This window comes from Opisthorchis viverrini (assembly GCF_000715545.1).
Source record: "Opisthorchis viverrini unplaced genomic scaffold opera_v5_152, whole genome shotgun sequence".
Classification (NCBI taxonomy): Eukaryota; Metazoa; Platyhelminthes; class Trematoda; order Opisthorchiida; family Opisthorchiidae; genus Opisthorchis; species Opisthorchis viverrini.
The window spans coordinates 56175-77996 of record NW_008751808.1 but is presented as its reverse complement, the minus strand read 5'-3'; the positions used below and the strand labels follow the sequence as shown (position 1 = coordinate 77996).

The following is a 21822-nucleotide window of genomic DNA, read 5'->3' as shown; positions in this document are numbered from 1 at the left end:
ATATTCCATTCGTTATCCTGATAAAAATTAACTTTCATGTTTTGCATAAACCGGTGTACAGTATTTTCAGGACAGAATTTATCGGTTCCTCCGTCAACACTGCCGGAGGTTCTTGCTGGCTACGGTGCCATCTCGGTGCGGACACAAGGTAGCGATCATCAGGTGTTTAGAAGCAGAATACACCAGGTAGAAGCTGAGGTGGAATTCAGGTGCATTTATTTCCATCTGAATGATAATTTGGAGATGTCTGGAAAATTTGTGTTACAAAATGCAACTGTTTTTTAATTGGAACCAATTGGAGCTCAGAAGAAAGTCGATTTTCAAATAGCAACAATTTAGTTTCTTGTAAAAAATATATCACCAGTTTTTTCTTTGGTTGATTTCTGTTTAAGCTTACGACGTTTATATTAATATGGGGCTAGCTGTGAGTTGAGGTCACAATGGGGGGGATGAGGCCCCCAAGCACGATGTCAACACAACCACACTGGCATCTACGGGCACATCGCTTCAAAGAGCAAACCTGATCTCCTACTCAAAATCAGAGGTGTCCGGGATGAGTAGGACTTTATTTTCAGTGGGGGTTAAACTCAGTACAAGACTGCTAAATAGTAGTTACTAAAAAATCCTTCCTGGAAGATTGCACAGTCGTCTGGAGTTGCATCGTGACATGTTGCGCCGAATTCGGATCCAGGAGAGATTCCACTCTTCGTTCCGTTCTTAAAGACCACTCCTCAGAGCACCTGTTCCCGTCAAAGTCCTTCGTTAACTTCAACTCGACCTGTTCAGCAACACGGACAGCTAGTGTATTTTGCCCAACATCTTGCAATCCAGACATTACAAACCTAAGCAACAAACACAAATGTTGTCTCTACCTTGAAAAAAAAATATTCACTTGGTCGAACAAAAACAGCTTAAGCTACCTATTCAACCGCGTGTGTCCCAACACCTTTGTTTTGATGGACTCTCACCGGCTAGATCAGTCAATACCATACTGGATGTGAGATACCTGCATCTTAATTAGATTCTGATAGATCGCACTGGTGCTTGATATGCTCCAGCTACGGAGCGAGCATCGTGCTTGTGGGACAGTCTAGAATTTGGCAACAGTTTACAACAAGAACATTGCTTTGCATTTTCTCGGATTTTTAACCCTGGATTGTCTTGTATGCAGGACGAAATTGAACCTATGAATTGTAGCTAGTGGTACAGACATTGAGGTAACTTGGGTTTCATCGAACCATTCTTTTCAGTTTCATCGTTTCCATTAAATATTAGAGAGGTTTTAGGTGATTCACATTTCATAAGCGAAAGGATAACGAAACGAATCAACTAGAGGTTACCTCTTCGTTGTTTCCGAGTGAACGGAGGAGATCGCAGCGGTTATCATCACATGGAGTGACAGGTGAGTGGTCGAAGACATTGAGGCACATTGAGTCACCATGGTTCCAGGTCGCGAATAAAACATCCGATAAACTTAGTAAGTAAAGTCCTTGTGAGTACTGGGGCACTTATTCTTTGATAATCGATCGCAAGCACCTAGAGAACGGCTTATCCTCGATGGACCGTGTTCTGCCTTCAGGGCATCTGGTGAGATTTTTGTATTTCATTTGATTGGCATTTATTTATGCGTGACCAGTAAATTGTGTGCTAGCATTCAGGGTTATCTTTTTCCCATCTACTCAGTTTATGCAACAACTTTTTTGATGAAGACTTAGTCGTGGTGGTTAATAAGCCATTATTAACGATGTACGTCTTCCACTGACCTGGTAACCTCACTCCCAGCTGCAGTAGAGTATCTTACCAGCATTATCTACAGTTCGCAGTATACTCTTCCGGACCAATAAATAACTTTCAGAACTGTTTTTAACCGAAAGCTACACTGGGGAAAGCCCTCGTGACGTGGAAACTACTCACGACGTAACTTTAATCCATTTTATGGTGAGCAGAATCACTCGTTAGCGTGGTGAAAACACAAAACTAATTCCACCGTCATTTAGGCGTAATTTTCTTCGTCCAGATAAAACTGTTTACGACATTAACTTTCTCTGCCTTAGTCCATGGGTCACCACGCAATTCTGCCATCTGGATACCTTTCCAAGCTGTCCCCCGAACAAATCAGAAATCTCATTGGACCATACCGTTTCTGAATTCTGATTGGTCGGTTGGGAGACAAGGTTACTCGCCGTCATGTGCAGACGGACCAATCAACAGAAAAATTTAATACGCTAATGATGCCTGCGGTAGCAAAGCTTGTGTCTAAACTAGCTACTCCAAAGACTAATCAGTCACCAGTTTTTTCCTCTTCCATCGGCCCCCACCCTTGTACATCCCACATGTTCACTGTTTGGGAAACGTTCCCAAGGTCACCCGGATGAAATGTGGATACGTTTCGAACCATTCGGCAAAACAGTATAAATATGCCTCTTCATCCAGGAAGAACCGATCAAGTCGTCGAACGATTCCGTCCGAAATAAAGCTTCGAAATAATTCGTCTGAGTTACACTCAACATTCAAACGTTTTCGTGGATTATACTCTGTCTGAGGAACAAAACCGTGTTCACGTGATCTCACAGTCATAGGCATCTATGAGACTGCCGACAGGCCCCCTACTATTCATAGTCTTTTACTGGAGCTTCACTAGCGCAATGCGTGAGTACTTATTGTTTTATCATTTCACCTTCATTGTTATAAACGTTCATTTACGATGGAGATAAAAGTCATGCTGGTATGAGAGTTGTTGCTTACAGAGTTGAACCCCTCGAACGGACTGAAAGATTCCCCTCTCTATCCCTCCCTATTATTTACTCACATTGATTCTGATTGTTCTAAAATCGGCTGTAATCAGGGAAGCCCTACCCTTAAATGACAGGAAAACAGTTCGGGCACTGCTCAGAATCAAGTTATGTGATTGTCACCTGTCGATCTGATTTGATTTGTTATCGCTTGCCCCCAGTTCAGGAATTCAACTGTGGTTTTTTAGACTCTTCGACTCCTTGTGTTATTTTATTTCACACTTGTTCAAAATTATCAATCAAAAGGTGTAATCTGAACGACATCTTTTGACCCATTTGCAAAGCAGTCCAGGTAAATAACATCAAGAGGCAGCTATTAGCTCAGTATATTGCGGTATTCCGTGCAAGGTTTCTTGAGATTCAGCAACAGGTTGCCATTAACAGTGTAACAGAGCCTTCTGTTTCGTATTTCTCAAACACACTAATAGACGGCGGTTAACTGACGAAAAATATTTTGATATTCAAGCTAGAGTTTCTTCTGTTCAATCATCAATTATTAGCTACAGATGAGGTGAATTAGTGTCGTATTAGCAAAAATTGAAATCGAATGCCAAGTAATAAAATAAATAATATATATTCTTTAATCTATCCCGTTCACGTGTTTGCGCACAACCACACACTTAGTATCTTTGATTCACCTCCTGATTTAGAGAGATCTTATGGCGTGACTCAATGGGGTCAGCGCTGTTTATCGCCCACAAGGATTTTCTGGCCTGGTCTGTTAAATCTATTACAAATTCTCGTTATTGGTATGTTGTCATCAGAATATGATAAAGGACTACTAATACCTGAGAAATGAATTTTACTCATACCGTGTTGAACATCTTGTGTTTTGGGAACTGAACGTCGCTGCGTTGTGTTTGCAGTCTCACTGAGTTGGCACGCAAATTTCAAAAAAAACTCATTTCTGTTTAAAATTTCAAACAGAAGCTGGTCTCAGAAGATATCCAATGAAGTTCTCCAAAAGTTGTCCGGATGAAGACTATCGATTTGACCCAAGTAAGTTTTGGGCGATTTTCCTACCTAGTTAGTCTACAAATGTAAACTTTCCTCTGAGGAGTTCACCAAAAGATATTAATTTAGTCACTCATGAGTAGTTTGAGGTTTGATCGGATTCGACCAAGACTGAATGAAAAACGAACCGACAAAAAGTGTTTCAAAAAATACATTTATCATCTGGTAAAATGCACGTTTGTTCTGTGTACATGGTGTTCCAGGAAACCCAAAAGGAAATTCAAAGTTGTTCTTTAGAATTTTGGACTTTTGGCCTCTGTTGTCTGGGGGTTTAGTCTGGCAAGCAGTGTTTTCTCTACAAAGAGCGATAGCAACACATTTCCGTTGTTATTGCCAAATAACTCGTGAATACAATCTTCAATTTCATTGAGCTCCATGTATGGGCAAGTAAAACTCAAATTATGACAGACCTCCATCAAACAAACTGAATGTCACACATATGAATCCATCGTTCAAGTGGAGAGGAAAACTTTGGCGTACCAACTAACTAATTAATCAACTAACCGACTAAATAACTAAGTAAGTAAGTAAGTAAGTAACTAAATAACTAACCAATCAGCTAAGTAAATAACTGACTGACTAACTAACTAGCTGACCAGCTAACTAACTAACTAACTAAAAAATAACACATAACTAAATAAAAAATATCGATCGACTCCGATTTTACTTTTTACTCCTTGGTATGATGCTCCCACAACCTACTTGTCCTATATATAGGGAATCTTAAAAAAGCAATAAGGGATTAGGAAGCGGTGTTTTCACACAGAGTTACCTCTGAGATTCCAAGTATGTTGTACGGTCACATTTGTAAGAGCTCGCATTACAAGAAAGGGCGTGAATCAGTCGAATCAACTTTAACCGGGCTTCGCGAAATCGCTACACAAAATCAGAATGCTTTAGATTTGTGTCCTTGATAATCCACGCCTCGTAAGTCACTAGCAATACGAAACCAAAAGGATTTTAACTGATAGCTTGGCCATATCTGTACTTTTACTGTTTATTAGTAGATGGGAAATTTTGGACAGAGTTCTCGATTTAGACCACATCTCACTAGTGATATCACCAAATAGTAAATTAGAGAGATTTTACGTTTGTTGGAAATTTCGAGCGCAGTGCATATTCTATGAATGCGTCGGAATGTTCGAACCATCAATCTTCCGATTGGCGACTGACTAGTAGTGTACTTTTACTCAGCCTGAATCTAACTCCGTCATCCCCCACTTGCACCAATCATATCGTTTAATCGATTCTTGACTACTTCCTTGAAGACGGATGTGTCCAAACGCGAGTTAACCCCATTGTTCAACGTGAATGTAATGGGGTAAAGTCTCAGATAAATTCACAGAGTGACGCACACACCTATCAGATAGAACAGAGTCCTTCGGTACAACACCTCCCCTCTTTCCAGTTTGGACTACTTTCGAGTATGGGACTAATTTTCAGACGGACGGAACATTTAAGTGAAAGCTTGCTTTGACTACGAGCCTGGATGTTGCACTGGTAGATGAATTGGGCAATATTCTTTGATGTTTTCTGCTGTCCCATCTGAGAATAGCTCATCTCTTGAGTCAGCCCTTCGGTTGCAATCAAAATTCTTCCATCATTTTGAGCATACTTCTAATAATTTCTTATCAACGTCCCGCTGCGAAGAATTTGTTCTTTTATGGTTATGCATACGGAAAGGTTCCATGGACACCAAAGTTACTAGATTTTTTATCAACGAAGTTCGTGGTCGTGAAAACACTGTTCGTCTGGTGTGGACACGTAAAATTCAATAGGGACTTTATCCTGTAAGTCAAGCTACTCTAAGCCGAGAAGTACCGTACAACTGTTTCATCCTCTTTTAGAATTACCAGCAGTGCGCTCGGCCATGGGGGACTCATCAGCAATGTGATTACATCTCACTAAAACAGGACAAAGCGTCACTTATCATTCAATAACGGAAGCTCACATTAAGTCATCATATACTGACTGGATCTTGAAATTTAGTTAGGTTGTGGTCACTCGCAAAAATAGAGAGAGGTGTTAGACGAAACATATTGCAGTTTAATTTCCAACCGACCCGTGCATTTGCCGTTACCGTCACTGCACAAGCGACTGAAAACAATTGACTTTAAAAATATGTCTAAATATTGGTAATTTGAGTGGGTTTATTGGTTATTTATCTGTTCTCCGAGGTTGGTAATTAGCTTGCGAAGCCTTTCATCACGATGAGAGGGACATCGCCAGTGGGCGCAAGAAAGTTAGCGTCTTTAAAGCAATTCACTAACGATTCAACCGATCACCTGCATTTGCTCAGTCAACGGACGGGGCTCATTAGCCGCACAATGGTCTTAGCTGCAAAGCCTTTGCGTGTGGGATAAAATGTTTTGTGCCAAAATGTGGCATTTTAGTGCGTATGTGCTCAAACCAAAAATCATCGTAATCTGCGCTCATATTTTTGCAGCTCACTGAATTTCATTTTCCACTGAAGCAATAATATCTCTGGCGGAAAACTCTGGTTGAATAACTTCTCAGCGTCGCCGAGACTCCGGTATGCCTAAATGGAGCTCAAAAGTTTGGACTTGGTACTTTGACTCAGTTGCTTGATTGCTTTAGTCTATCAGAGATACGTCAAAGCTTTTGAAAATTCACTTCCATTGTGCGAATACTGAGCATCGCAACAGATAGTGGACTTCAAATGAGTAAGTACCTTTTCTCCCGCAAGCATCGTGGAGCATCTGGTCCGTTGGGTGTCAAATTAGTGCCTTTAACTCAGCCCACAAACAGCAAAAATACAGGCGTCTAAGGGACACAGAAATAAGAACATTACCTGGTTTATACCTGGTGACATTCCATCAAGAAACTTTCAACAGTGTGCTCCGAACGTCATGTCGTGAAGCTACTGCAAATAGCTTGGTAATACAATAGCTCCATTGACCTATTGTATTATTGTCATACTGTCATATTATATATTAATATGGTATTATATTTTATTATTATGCTACCGTTACATTATAATTATATATACATTAATATAATAATTATATGTATATTACCATGTTTTATATATCATTATATCATATATTAGTATATATTATATATTATATATTGTATGTTATATATTATACATTATATATTATATATTATACGTATATTATATATTATAGCATATATTATATGCATAATACAATATAATGTAATACAAATATAATGTAATGTTATACAATATAATATGTTATTTCTTGCGGCATCCTTATTATGTAAGCACGTTATGTTATAATTATTGTCATTATCAACGTATCCCTGATATTATTGTGTTTTCCTTCCATCACAGCCGTTCATTCCTCTACTTATTTACGGTTGGGGCCGCAACTACTTATTTGGCGTGACAGTTCACACCATTATTATGTAGCTAAAATAGAAGTCAGTGATCGATAGTTTAGTAAGTAAGAAGTAAGGTTATTCTCGTAATGCACTTGCGAACTGGGACAACATACTCAGCTGAGACTCAGCCGGGATTCCATTGGATCTCACGTGAAAACCAAATCAAATTATCGAATCGTGTGCAATGTAAGTTCAGGTGGAACATACGGTTGACGGGAATTAGAGGAATGGGCCTAACTGGAGGATCACAATAAAGTTATAACAAGTTTTCAACGATCTTAGGAATAGTGTTTCATTGTGAGGCGCTAAGTTTCACTTCTTTTAAGTAGAATGTTCTTTCGTTTCTGTATAAAAATTGGTGATTGTATCAACTGTTTTGATTTCTAAATCTACAGACTTATTTTGCTAACAGTGTGACTACTTTGGTCAGGAATTTACCCGACAGTGCAACACATCTACTGAGGACTCGCTTGTTCTCACCATAGACATCAAAATTCACTTGAAATCGTGGAGAGCCGCGAGGACTTGGGGGTAAAAGAAATGACTAGCGACCGCAGTTCTAATATCCCTCGAGTGAAGCGAATATTTCTCCCAATGGGAAATTAGTTGAAAATCAATACACCATCCCGGTGACTGAAACGAATAAATAAATTTTAGGTTTACGGCATTTTTTATTTTATGGATTGTGCAAATTCTCATTGGTCCACAAACTTTTGATGCGAACAATAAAAGTGGTGGGGGCTGCTACATCTCAACCGATCGATTCACCGTTGCATCGACGTCCATTCTGTCACGTGAAGTTACTATATTGATTTCCTGAATTGAATCTAGTTGTGAGCCCGTGGAACACAAAGGCGTGCTAAGGGAGGGGCGAACATGTAAACACTGCAAAAACATTGGGCGGGCTGCCTCATAATACTAAAAAACGTGAAGCCACGTAATGTTACCTTGATTTGCCAGTCAAATTTTTCGCAGCGGTTTTCCTACCTTATGAATTAGCTTCTCTAATAAATATTCCCTTAAAATCTGAGTTTAACACCTTATATTGCTTCAACCGGCTGTATGAAACTCGTTCGCCTTCGTCTATTAGTAGTGTGCTTTCAAGAAAAACGTTGCCGTGAATTTTTCTCACAGGTGTATAATTTACTTCACCACAACACAAATGTTCATTTATTGATCCATTATGACGTATTAGTGTGATTCGAGGTGACTGTTTATAACCATTAGCCACCGGTTCACACCAGCAAGCATGCTTACGAATTCCGCGCCGCTCCCGACGGAGATGCAGAGGGTAGTGGGTGTTCCTTGAGGCATGTGATATATCGGCACGTTTCTCAAAGCGTCTAAACTCATCAACTTATATATGGCAATACATACATATAAATATATAGGAGTAGATGTATATAGCGAAGGAGTTCAGGATAGCTCATTGGTCTTGGGTACCAAACTGCGGGCCGCAAGTTTCTTGGTTCTAATCCAACCATGGCATGCTGACTGACAGTATTTCAGTCCTCGTGTCTTCCCTCTGTTTACACGGCAACTAGGCATCAAAAGGGTGCTACAGTTGTATGGCTATGTATCAATGACAAAAATATCCTGCATCTGTGTATACTTGTTCAAAAAAACTTTGAATAGAAGTAACAGTAAACTGGTAATAAACGGTTATTACAAACGTAACTGCTGCAGCACCCTTTTGGTGCCTAATTGCCACGCCACCCGAATGTAGCACGAGGGCTGGGATACTGTCAGGTTGCCCAAGCCTAGACAGGGGAGTCGTGAGGAAGTGGTCGGGTTCGAACCACGGACCTTCCGGTCAGTAAACTCTCACTCTACACACTTGGACCATCTCACCCCCTTTTCTGTGCTTGCAGAACTACAAATGTTGTAGAAGTAAAAACATAATAACCAGGCGCGCTAGTACTAATCAAAATCAAACTTGATTAATTAAAGAATTTCCACGTTTGAATGGCGGAAGCTACTCCCGACCTATACTGTTTTTCTGTTCCTGCATATTTTCTAGAAACCGGCACCTTTTTGTGCGTCGTCCCCACGGCCAAATTGTGCTTTGAACTCTGTCAATCGATCGGTTGCAACGAGTGGTTCTTTGCGAATATGATCAGCACACGAAATGAAACTGTACTCCCGTATCATCGCTGTCGATGTGTACCACAACTTCGGATGTGTCTTTACAATCCAGTGCCACGGGCGTATCGTGACTTTGATTGAACTTCACCAGCACCACTCATCACCTGCACATTTTGCAGGTTGATGCTCGTCTCCATTCCACTAAAATACAGATTTATAAATGCAGTGAAACTTATGAATTCCCGGTATTTACCCCCACCTGTAAGTGGCATCCAGATCTTTTGCTTTCAGAAATGGCACCTACGCGAGTGCGTCCCATATTTTTGAGCGTTTTCTATTAGATGGGTTTATTATGGATGATATTTGTTGTCAGGTGACAACGTTTAATCGATTTTTTTTCCACGCAAAACAGAATGGGGTTATGAGAAGACTTACTTACTTCCTCCATTTCTACCTTTGACCAATATTCTATCATGTATTTTGCTGCCTTCGTGGTTCTGCATACCATTCTCAGTGGGTCTCTGACCGCAGTCAGGAACAGTTACATTTCTTATTTTCTTGTTTTATCTAAACCAGTAACTATTCAGCTGTCGATCGATATTATTTCATTCGTATTCTCCTTTGTATCATCACTCAAAAGAGCTTTTCAACCTATACGTTTCCGGCACTTGGATATTTTAAAAACGAAGTTGGACAATACGGTGTCCATTTGGTCTCATTATCGTGGACAGGAACTAATAAATGGTAGAATACAATGATTGACCGCCCTGCTAAAACGGCAGTAAGGGGAAGGAAGTAAAACGAAGCCATGTACTTTGTGAAATCGATAAACAAAATGGCATTTGTTCCTTGGAACAATAATGGGATTCGCATATCAGAGAACTATATTGGAGTAAGATGACATCAACCACCCAGAATCCGTTGAAGACCGTTGCTCAACACTTCACGAAAGATAAACGTCTGCTCCGTAGTCCGGCTAGAAACTGATGGTATAAACGCGCCACTGTACTTGTTTTCGTTTCGTGTCCTATGTACCGCATCCAGGAGGCCTGAAACATTCCATAGCGTTTCGTGAGGTCCCGAATAAGTACGATAAACCTGACAGTTGTTGTATCTTTTGTCCTTCTGTTGTTTCTTTGATGTTGTTTAAGCATCATTTTTTGCGTACACGTTGCAGCCAGTCGTACTACAGAGGCGCGGTCAGCGTTTTAGCGCTTTCTTTAGGTTGCACAGGCCAAGTGTTATGACCAAAAACGAAGACTGCTCCTAGAGTTGTGTTCGTCCTTTTTTTGACGCCACAAGTGACGCACACTGACAAAATTTACTCGAGCTGTGTTCATATTCGCCCTGATTCCAACGGTTACCACATTGAGGTTTCAAAGGGAAACAAGAGGGTTGAAAAGTATGTAAAAACAGTTCGTCAAAAGACGCGAGCGCTTCTGGGATTCTATCGAGGGAACGTCATGCTGACAAATGAACATCAGATCACAAAATGATCTCGTCCGCATAATCCTATTCCCCTATTTTTTCCAGTGTGGGCGCTTGGACCACCGTTAGAGTATGCACTTTGTAACCAGTTGTCCAAAAAAATTTGAAAACTCTGCTGCAAGCTCTCCTACGGCACCGATCTCTGGATAAAGGATAAAAATTACACTGAAGAACTTCGAGGTCCTTCATCTCTGTCTGCCATTTTCTGCATTGAGTTAAAGCCCTTTCTATCTTCAAGCAAAACAGCGACTGCTGGTCGGTGATGTACATTGCACTTTGCAAGTATTCGACATTGTGGGGAGAAGACTTGATAAAGTCGGAACTCATCTGCTTGCCACTTTTGCATTCGCATCTCACTTGCCGGAGTTGGGCGCCACAGTAACCGGGGAGCTAGTAACTGCGGGATGACAGGTGTGAGGCTTCTACCTATCTGGTTGGAACAGTCAACTCGGATACGTTTTTCGCATAAAGGTCCGATAATTTGTTGGCATCAGTGCCCGGAAATCGGAGTTAATGTTTCAAGAAACGGTTGAATCAAAGTAAAACAGTGACAGCCATCATTTTCTCTGAGCAGTACAGGTGCAAACATACTGTCCGTCAGCCTGGTGACTCATCAAGACAGTAATTCATGGTTGTACTGCTTAAATAGATGTGGGACCTAGGATGAATAGGGCTGAAGTACAGACAAAGAAGATCACGAAATCATAAAATGCCCTACCAACAATGACTGCTATTGTTGATCGGAGTTTCCTTACTGAGACACCTTCCATACACTCTGAACCGCACCGGCTTCATCCATTTCATGAGCATTCTGATTCCAGTACACATCTCTGTCAATACAAAGGTTTCAATTTTGGTTGACAACCCTGAGATTGCCTAAGCACGAAGTGCGATTGGATACAGCGTCTTGCATCAAAGGGGAAGTCTGCGCGTACGCGGTTAAAAGCATCACGAGCAAAACTTCTGGTGTCGTGCTTAACTGTGTCCCTCTAAGCCCGGTGACCATCGGTGTTCTCGGAGAATACCACTGAAAGGGTATTGCAGAAGAAGTTTTGATAAGGTTCATTAAACGGAAGACCAAAACGTCGCCCACTGTCCAAATGTGAGTTCAGTTTTCAAACTTACAGATGAGATTCATTGAAATTAGCGAATATACACTCATTTGCAAACTAATTTGGTTTTTCGAGAGACTCACCTGGAACCCAGCTGAATCTCTCGTTTGTGATGTGCTCAGGCAACTGATTGTGCTGCACCTGAACCTCTGAGTTACAAAACAGCGTGATGTGAATCGACATGCTCAGCTGAAAATAACCGGCAGTAGGTGAACTTAACCTCATCATCGGTAGCTGATCGATAATGTGCCATGATTGCTCACCAAACGGGGACCGGGTGGCACAACGGCATTTCTCGCATTCGAGCACCATTCTTCGACTGACCGTAAACGAGTTGCCCTGGGGTGGGATCACGGAATATTCGTCCTACATTGGCTACCCAGTGTGGTTGGATTTGCACCAAAACGCATGAGATTACGTCGGTTTGGACTCTTCTAAGAACTGTAGTGCTCGGGGTAAGTGCTAACCGCGTCGTCAAAGAAGTTTTGCGTGGGCGGTATAAGTGAGGTTTTTCAGGAATTCCAATGTGGTTTCGGTGTAGTCTTCTTGTTCCACTGCCACACAGTAGCGAACGTGGTAAGATGGATCAGTAAACTCTAATCTCGTCACACACTCGCAGGCTGTGGGCGAACAACTGTAGCACTTGGTTCAGCGTCCCGAGGGTGCACTCAACTTGCCGAAGTCCTGATTGTGCACTACCGAGGTGGCCGAAATCTTCGCCGAAAAGCTGTGCTACGGCCAGTGCTTTGAAAGAAAAAAATACTTTAATATGGTGCTAGATTTTCGAGATAGATGAGCTTTTGTGGAACGATCCACAGCGTAATCTTTTATACAGAGTCAAACGATATGGTGAGCTATACAAAACAAGGCCTGTTCACTTCACCGAGATTCATTTTGTAGCTGGCGCGCTGCAAAGACAAGGTCGGTCGTGCTCTGTCTGCTTTAAACTCCTCAGTGATCTTCAAGGACAGCTCTCCTCAGAATATCATCGTGGGAAAGATAAATTTCGAGGTTTTTCTTGCAGCGCCAAGAAGACCTATTCATTGACAGTTGTCTATTTTCCATCGACTTGCATTTTGGGGTTTTGCGGGATAGGTATTTTGGTCATAGTCACGCCACTCTCGTTTGAACGGTAGTATTCTTGTTCTGGCGTCATCGTTCCGGTGAGTCCATACCAAAGGGAAGCACTGGACTCGAGTTTCGTTCCTATTAGAGCTCATCAGCAGTGCATATCCAAGGACAGTGCCGGGATTCGAACCCCAGACATCTGACATGCGAGGCGAGCGTGTAACCACTACTGCACCAACGAACGTTGGACGCCCGTTCAGAAGTGAAAGTTTAGATGCGTCCAACGTGTGTTGGTGGGTTAGTGGCTACACGCTCACCTCGCATGTCAGATGTCTGGGGTTCGAATCCCCGCATGGCCATCGGATATGCACTGCTAATGAGTTCTAATAAGAGCGAAACTCGAGTCCAGTGCTTCCCTTTGGTGTGGACTCACCGGAATAATGACGCCAGAATAAGAATACGACCTTTCATACGAGAGTGATGTGGCTTTCATTTCTCGTGACATTTGAAGCATTGATCCCATGTAGGTCATTTTTGCATTTCTCCATATTGTGCAGATCAGCCAAAAATATTTGCCCTTCGTTACCAACGGGTAATCTGCCATCGCGGGCAGCTTCTTCGTTTCGTAATTCACTTGTTTGAAGTTTGACCTTCGCAGGTGATTTCGAAAGATCGTTCGACCTCCAGTCAGATTGACCGGTAAACGGTGTTGAGATATGTGCTCATTGAGCATTCGGCCCGTCCAGGTACCTTGGATGCATTGGAATGACGGATTCCTTTCAGAATTCCTCGTGACATGGTCAACCTTCGTAATAATGAAAGTCGTTCACTTCAGTCGGCGTAGATGGTTTTTATATTTGTTTATCACGCTGCAAAGATCATTTTGTGTTATCGCATCTGATGGTTCATGAACTATCTTGTTTTTCTCATCGACCCGGGAAGGTCTAATTGTTTTATCCTCATAAGATTACCCTGAAGGCTTTTTGTCCTCAGTGTTATCAGTCACAGTCGGTTTCAACTGGTCAGTCTGTGAGTGAAGCTTTCCGCGACTGGCGACTGATCCGGCAGCTGTTTTACATCGAGACTGGTTAACAGTAAACTCGTCCCACAATGAGCAGGCGTATTTACGATCAGTTGCACTTTGGATCACACTGATGCACAATCCGTGTTGCAACCGGTACCGCACGCCACTTTTCCTCGAGGTCACGTGATCGGACAGTGATTAGCCACTTCCAAATCTTGGATACCTCCGAAAAGTTACGGGCGTCCTTCCATCAGTTAGGCGATTAGAGGTGGTGACAGTTGGCAGTGGCTGGTAGGAATCGAATTGGTCATTCTCCGGACAGGACACCATGACAGTACATAGTGACAAAAGTGCCAAAAAGTGCTCCTGACAGCAGGGGCTGTAGATCCATTATACCCAGCCCAGTGTCACTCGTTTCAGCTAACATGTTCGCCACACACATGACCAGTCGCTGCAAGTCCGACTCCATATCCTCCGTGACTATCCGGTGAAGTCACAGACCTGTAGGATGAATCGTTCTTGATTTCGTAACAGACCTCCGCCGATCGCAGCTAGGCCACCACGATGGTCTTTCACCTATTTGGCTACAAGGACTGCGTGTCTTTCGTATATGCTAATTCTATCCATGTTACGAGTGATCCACGCATTTTACATTACTATTTAGAGTTGGTGCGTCTTCACACTTTTTAATTTGAAGTTACTAACTACTGTTAGATTTTTCGGAGCTTCAGTGCCTCTAGTCTCATCTTGGGCCTTAGGGTTGACTGTAATCAGACAGTTGACTCTCGATTCTCAAGCCTGTTTGGCCGAGCCCACTGACCTGACAGCCTAAATCACGTGATTGCCTGGACTGGTTCGTTTCGGTTTTTTAACCCCTCCATTCTCGAAATAATTTAATGTTGATGCTTGAAGTAATTTTTGAGAGAGGGAGATACTGTTGCAATGAGCACTATAACTTCACCCGTTCATTCTTGGCATGGCTAAACCTCGGGGATCGATGTTATGGCCCGATTGGCCTGCCAGGTCATTGCAGTACTCAGGCACTATCACCAGGGCAGTATGACTTGCTTACGACTGCTTCAGTTACATTATATATAGGTCCCCATGAATCTATTGATCAGTAATTGCTTCCAGCTACATATATATCCTTCCTCGTAGTATCATAGACAAAAGAGTTTATCCAAATGATTACTTCAAATATTGGGTGCTAGTCGAACATTCATTAGAACATTATCAGTTTCTTTCAACCCACATCACAGTTTAGTCTGTCCCGCCTGATTTTAACAATGACACGAACGAAAGTCACGTGTTCAAAGTGGACTGTGATTGAAAATCTATCAGGGTGGTCGTACTGTTTACATGTACTATGAAAACACGGGCTCATCCGTGTCCTGATCAATAATAATAATAATAATAATAATAATAATAATAATACACTTTAGTAGTGAACAATAATCACGTCAGAATTGTTTAACGTTATTGTGATTCAAATCACATGAAATAAAGAGCCCGGTTAGCAGGTTATATCATTGAATGGGGTTAGTGTGTGATGACTGCGTTAGAAGTAAGCTGACAAGTGGAGCCTCGATCATTTCTACCAGAAGTATTCATACCTCAGAGATTCCTTCAAGAAAGAGACCTTTGTACTTTGAAGCTGATTGGAACCACAGGATACCTTGCTATTTAGCGAATGACTTAACTGTGACTACAATCCAGAGCGGCGATTGTCGGTCATCCTCTGCTCAAGCTTCTGTCTGGACAGTACATAGGTTTTGTTTGAATCTAAGTCCGTTTGTCTCAGTTATCACTTGTTTGGCGGTCTCGCCGTGGGACATTTAGACAAGAATAACAGTCTCCGAGAAATACACTCATTTGCAAATCAATTTGGTTTTCACGAGACACTCAACTGAATTTCGCGCTTATGATAATCTATAACTGAATGCGCTGCACACAGGCCGCCTCATGATTCAGTTGACACGCTGTTCGAGATATCACAGTATATTTTCACAAAGGAAACTACACAGGGTTGCTGAAAATTCATCGACAGCCCGCGACCGGTTTCACCGTTCCACTTCGGGCTCATCAGGCAGGTGCAATCCCCGAGTTTCCGTCAACCTTATGTTCTACTTGAACCCAAATTGCAGTGTTTTCGAGAATTACACTCATCTGCAGCATATTCAGTTGTAGAATATCATAAACGAGAGATTCAATTGAGTCCCGTGAAAACCAAACTGATTTGCCAACGAGTGTATTTGTTGAAACAGACTTTAGCGTATCCAGAATCTCCACATGCTTGTTGAACGAGAACATTTGAGACTCGAAATTATATCCCAATACACCACCTCAGTGCGACATGTTTCGAAACAAATGAATAGAAATTACTTGGAGCCAGTGGCCCTCCTCAGCTATTTGCACAACTGCCATAAAAGAGTGGAGACCACAAACAACTGGGAGCGGTGTGTGCATGCTAATGCATCATCTTTCGTGAGAGCAAAGTCCATTTAGCCCTTTAGGCTGGATTCAACAGTAGTAATTGACTTTTTTCAACCTGTTCAGTTGACTGGTGAGTAGTTGGACCACATCACTTTTAGTACGATTGATCTTCACTCAGCATTCAGTAGTAGGAGCAAACTGGCTGATTCCCCGGAAATTTCAGCAATACAAGACATTTTGTTCTTACTGAGACTATTTGGTTGGATGCAACTTGATTAGAAAAACAAACGTGGGTTTTTTGTTCGAGAAATACACTCATCTACAAATCAATTTGGTTTTCACTGGGAGAGACTCAACTGAATCTCTCGTTTATGATATTCTACAACTGAATGTGTTGTACACAGGCCGTCTCGTGATTCGGTTGGCACGGTATTCAAGATATCGCTGTATATTTTCATAGAGTAAACTACCCACAAGGCTGTCGCAGAGTTTCAGCAACCTTGTGGGTAGTGTCCTACATGAAAACCATGGGTTTTTGTTTTTCACGCTATTTTTCAGAGTACGGAAATTGATCCCACCAGCTCGGTTGGCGCTTCTAGTCAGTCTGACTACCGTTGCATGTGACTGTTTTTCTGAAGAAAACTACTCATGAGGCTGCCTAAAACTCTTCGACAGCCCATGACTAGTTTCGTCTTCTTGAGGTTTTTCAGCGACCTAATGAGTAGTTTTCTTCGTGAAAACATACTGTGATGTATCGAATATCGTAGCGAATAAAACGTCAGGCGGCCTTCGCGCAGCATATTTAATTGAAGATCGTCATAGACAAGAGATCCAGCTAGGATTCAGGGGCATCCCCCGGATAACCAAATCGACGCGCAAAGGAGTGTATTTTTCGAGTCACTTCATTTTAGCTGAGTATTCAACAGACCTCCCAGATGGCAACGATACTCAGTCAAGCTGTACAGAAGTTTAAGCTCCACTATGCAGCCTTTTATTGAAACATTCCCGCAAGAGCGGTTATAGATATCCTGCAGTAATCTACGCCTCAAAGAGTTTTCAGTTGAGGAGAGATGCGTGAAGATGCGGTGGGGTGAAACCTCAATGATGAATCTTTGAGCAAACTGATGATATTTCTACCTTCATGCTTCCTTTGGGTGGCGGTGCAGCTAAGTAACAAGAAGGATTTGAGGCTGAGCGATCATTCTCATTGTATTGTTAATGGAGAAATCTCAGGGACATTAAGCTTAACGATCGATAAACTGCAAGCGGGCAAGACTGTCTAAAAAACAATGTCACGTGATTGCATTGAGTAACGCTCAGTAAACCGAAAGGCCCGCATCGTCGAACGGACCACAGAAAAAAGCTATTCACTATGACAGGATGACTTACGCAATGCAGTGGGGATGAATTAACCCAGCTTCTGTAGCTGTTGCGAGTTTTCAAAAGAAGTAAATTCATTGGTGTCTGGACGCAACACACTACTCATAAGGTTGCTGAAATCTCTTCGACAACCCACAGTGATGTATTAGTCGTTGGTCAGATACTAGAATTCTCATCATGGCTAGAAGGTTTTGCAGCGCTTCTCAGCTTTTCAGACACTTCACTTATGGGATATGAGCTCTAATGAAATTTTCAGATCTTCTAATTCAACCAGTAACCTTTGCGTTGATTTCGCCTCTAGTGGCGGATAACAGAATACTCAAATTGTGCACGGTCTTCCAAAGTAACCCACAACCATGCCTGGTAAAGTTCATTCTGTTAGCTTTCGAATAAAACCTGTATCCTTATATCAAAGAAATTCATAAAAGAATAAGTTGGAAACATCACAAACGAGAGGTTCAGCTGGGTTCCAGGTGAGTCACTCGAAGAAACCAAATTAGTTTGCGAATGAGTCTATATTCGCTAATTTCGTGCAATTTGGTTCCAAGTAAAAAATAACGTTGACGGAAACTCGGGGACTGCGCCTACCTGATGAGCCCCAAGAAGGGCGAAACCGGTCGTGAGCTGTCGATGGATTTTCAGCAAACTTGTGAGTAGTACATTACAAAGATATACATGTGTCGCGATATCTCGAATATCGTAGCGACTGAAACATGAGGTGGCCTGGTGCAGCACATTCAGTTGCCTGAGAACGTCGAAAACGAGAGGTTCAGCTTGGTTCCAGGTGAGTCTCTCGAAAAACCAAATTAGTTTTCAAATGAGTGTATATTCGCCAAGTTGGAAAGACGTTAACCCGAAATTCTGACTGCTGGGGTTGAAAACTGTTCTCATATTTTTTCCCATTGGTAAGTGCTGGAGAAGCCACTCCACTGTTTTGAATATCAAACTACCAGTTCACAAAAAACAAGAATTCTGCTATGTTAGGTGTGCAAGGGAATCTTGACCGAGAGTGTTCATCTTCTTGTGAGCTGTGCAAAATTCGAAGGGATAATTTGTGCCCTGCAACATCTAGAGACTCGACAAGATAGCGTGGAATAACTCCTCATGAGGTGATGATGAACCTGATAAAGCCTGTTTTCGTTGAGAGGTTCAAATAAAAATCGAACGGTTGGAATCGTGTGGTGCATGAATTTTCACCCAGCTGGTTCGCTACATCACATAACTCAACGAGCAGTTGGATGCGTAAATCTCCTTCGAGGATTCAAGACATAACACCATTCATCGGCAACTTTCAAGATGCCTCACCGTCGACTTGAGACGTTGAACTCAAGACTCTTGGTTTTACCGCTTTCCTAAACTGCAGCTGTCAGTTTAACATTGCTGATAGTCTTTGGATGTCCAAGCAAGCTTGGACCAGGCAAACTTGTGTTTTTTTAGACGAATTCCACGTGAATGTAGATAAATATATCTAGCTGCAGTCATCAACGACGCTGTATCTTTTTCCTCGCCAACCTACCAGATCAGAGCACACAATCAACCGCTGATTTGGCCTTTTTTGCCCGGGATATCTCCGTAAATTGAGTGGGTAGGCTGCGTGGGAGGGAATAATTTATACCACTTTTGAAACACATAATTGGGTGGGAACACATTGCGATGACAAATGTTCAGCGAATAACTGAAGAAAACAAACCGATATTCGAGGATTCTTTGGTTTCTGGTCATGATTTATGCTAGTGGGCAGTAAACAATTCCGAGGGAAGGCGATCATTCCACATTCGTGATGTGTGGGCGTTAAGCTGCTCCTCTGTAAAGGCAAGTGCATTTTCCAAACGCGAAGATGCAAAGAACCACGAATATTCTATTTCTTTGGGCGCGCAAAAAATGCAGAATAATGAAATGTGGCAATGAAAATATCATCCTTTCCGACGTGTGAGCAGTACTCATTATGGTTTTTTGGAGATGGTCTTAGTATAACGGCTTTAAGACCCCGCGGGTTCGAATCACGGCCATAGAAAATTTTCACGTCAGTTGTTCAAAATAGCGATCTCCAAGGACAAATAAAACGACCTCTACCGGTGAAAACTGAAATTCACTTCGCCGACCGGATAATCGTGGGCTGTTGAGCCAGTAATGCGAAAAATGCACATTCTTACAATTCCAACAGTAAAGTGCATTTTTTCTATGGCTGTTCGACCCACAGCGGAATTCACTGACATGAACTAATTGGAAAATAGACAAGGTTGACTTGCCTACAACTAACCCAAAATGACTGACCTTATCATCGATTATTGCAAAATGGAAAAGCGAACGGGAGAATGACAAGCGTGGGATAGTCGCTCGATGAACAAATTGACAGCACGGCAAGACCAGTCTGAACAGAAAGGTGAACCAGTGAACCAGTGAACAGAAAGGTGGATGGGACTCTGGAAACCTGCGTATACCGCAAAGAGACTCATACGGAACAAATACTGAACTACAACAGCAATCATTCAGTAAACCACAAAAAGAACTGTGTCCAGACCTTGTTCAAGAGGGCGGAGACACACTGCCGCACCACAGAACTACGGAAGAAGGAGGAAAACCATCTATACAGAGTGTTCCAGAAGAATGGATATCCAAGGAGTTTTATCAAGAGAAGCTTGAAGAAGAAGACATCCCAACAACAGCCACAGCAAGAACAAGCCACCAGACGGGTAGTCCTACCTTACATCAAGAATATATCAGAACTCACAACCAGATTATTGGCACGAAAAGGAATCTTCGTGGCCCAAAAACCGAGTGCTACTCTAGCGAAATTAATCTCTAGACCGAAGGACAACCGGGACAAAACCAAGATGAACAATGTGATATACCAAATCGACTGCAACGACTGCAACAAATTCTACGTTGGACAAACTGGGAAAAAATTATGCACACGAATAAAGGAACACAACGCGGCTGTCAGGAGGCATGACCCCCTGTCCTTGATATCTATACACGAGGACCAAGAAGGCCATAAATTCAATCTGGAAAATTTTGGCATACGGAGGCACGCCACACGGAAGAGAATTTCTGGAAGCATGGTACTCTATGGCAGGTTCAATCAACCGGTGCATCGAACCGAATCCAATTTACGCACCTCTACGTGCGAGAGATCAACATCGCAACCGAAACACTCAAGGTGGACCGAATAATGCATTAAAAAACGAAGAAACAAGGAACCCCTCGGAGTCAAATGAATAAAGGTCACAACGGAACTAGGAAGGATAAAGGTCACTCCAACACCGACCAGACTACGACGGCGAGGGATACCAAGTTCAAAGATCACGTGGGTATCGGCGAATGAGGACACGGGATAAAAGAACAACCAATGGAATCGCCCGACAGAATAACTAATTGCGGTCAAAGGTCATCCCTGGCCACCAGCACGTATATCAACAAACACGTAACACTACTGAACGCACAACCACTAACCCACCGCTACGCACAACTACGCACTGATGATGTCACCTCGATTGGTGACGAAACGTTTGCAACCAAATTGCCCAGCTCAGCGAACAAGCCAAAGACCAGACCAGTCTGAGCTGAACGATAAGTCGAACAAAACCAAAACACCGGGTTTCAGGCCACTGTGTGATGGTAAGCGGGATCGGTTTCACCTGACCGATCGCTCGTTCGACAGGTGTAACTCCATTACTTGGTCATGCAGGTCTGCTTTGTTTGACAAGGTAACATGAAGATGGCGGAGGGTGGCTTTACAGATTTTGGGGACGTTTTGTAGTTAATACGTTCTGTCAGAGTATACGTTTATAACCAGACACGTGTATCGGTCCCACTTACTTGTACTGTGTATAACGGTGGAACCAGTATATTGGGAGCAAAGACAAGACCGCAGGCCATCCTTTCAAGGGGTTCATCCTCGCTATGACTTAGTCTTACTCAGGTAGCAAAATAGGCCCTTTTGACTACCAGATTATTTGGAGATTTTCTGAACTTTAACAACTTTTTAACAGTTCTCCACTTAGGGGTCTTCCTCGGTATTAGACTCAATATTAGCTGGACTGACGCTTGTAGAATAACT

At 42.3% G+C, this 21822-nt stretch overlaps 1 protein-coding gene across 1 annotated transcript; it reads left to right on the top strand.

The window, feature by feature from the left end:
- Positions 1-2271: 2271 nt before the first annotated feature.
- On the top strand, positions 2272-9983 carry T265_06924 (hypothetical protein; the record flags this gene model as incomplete). The annotated part of the gene is made up of 3 exons (XM_009172327.1): positions 2272-2649; positions 3720-3791; positions 9193-9983. 3 exons carry the CDS (start codon positions 2586-2588, stop codon positions 9396-9398), a joined length of 342 nt encoding a protein of 113 aa, XP_009170591.1.
- Positions 9984-21822: the final 11839 nt, after the last annotated feature.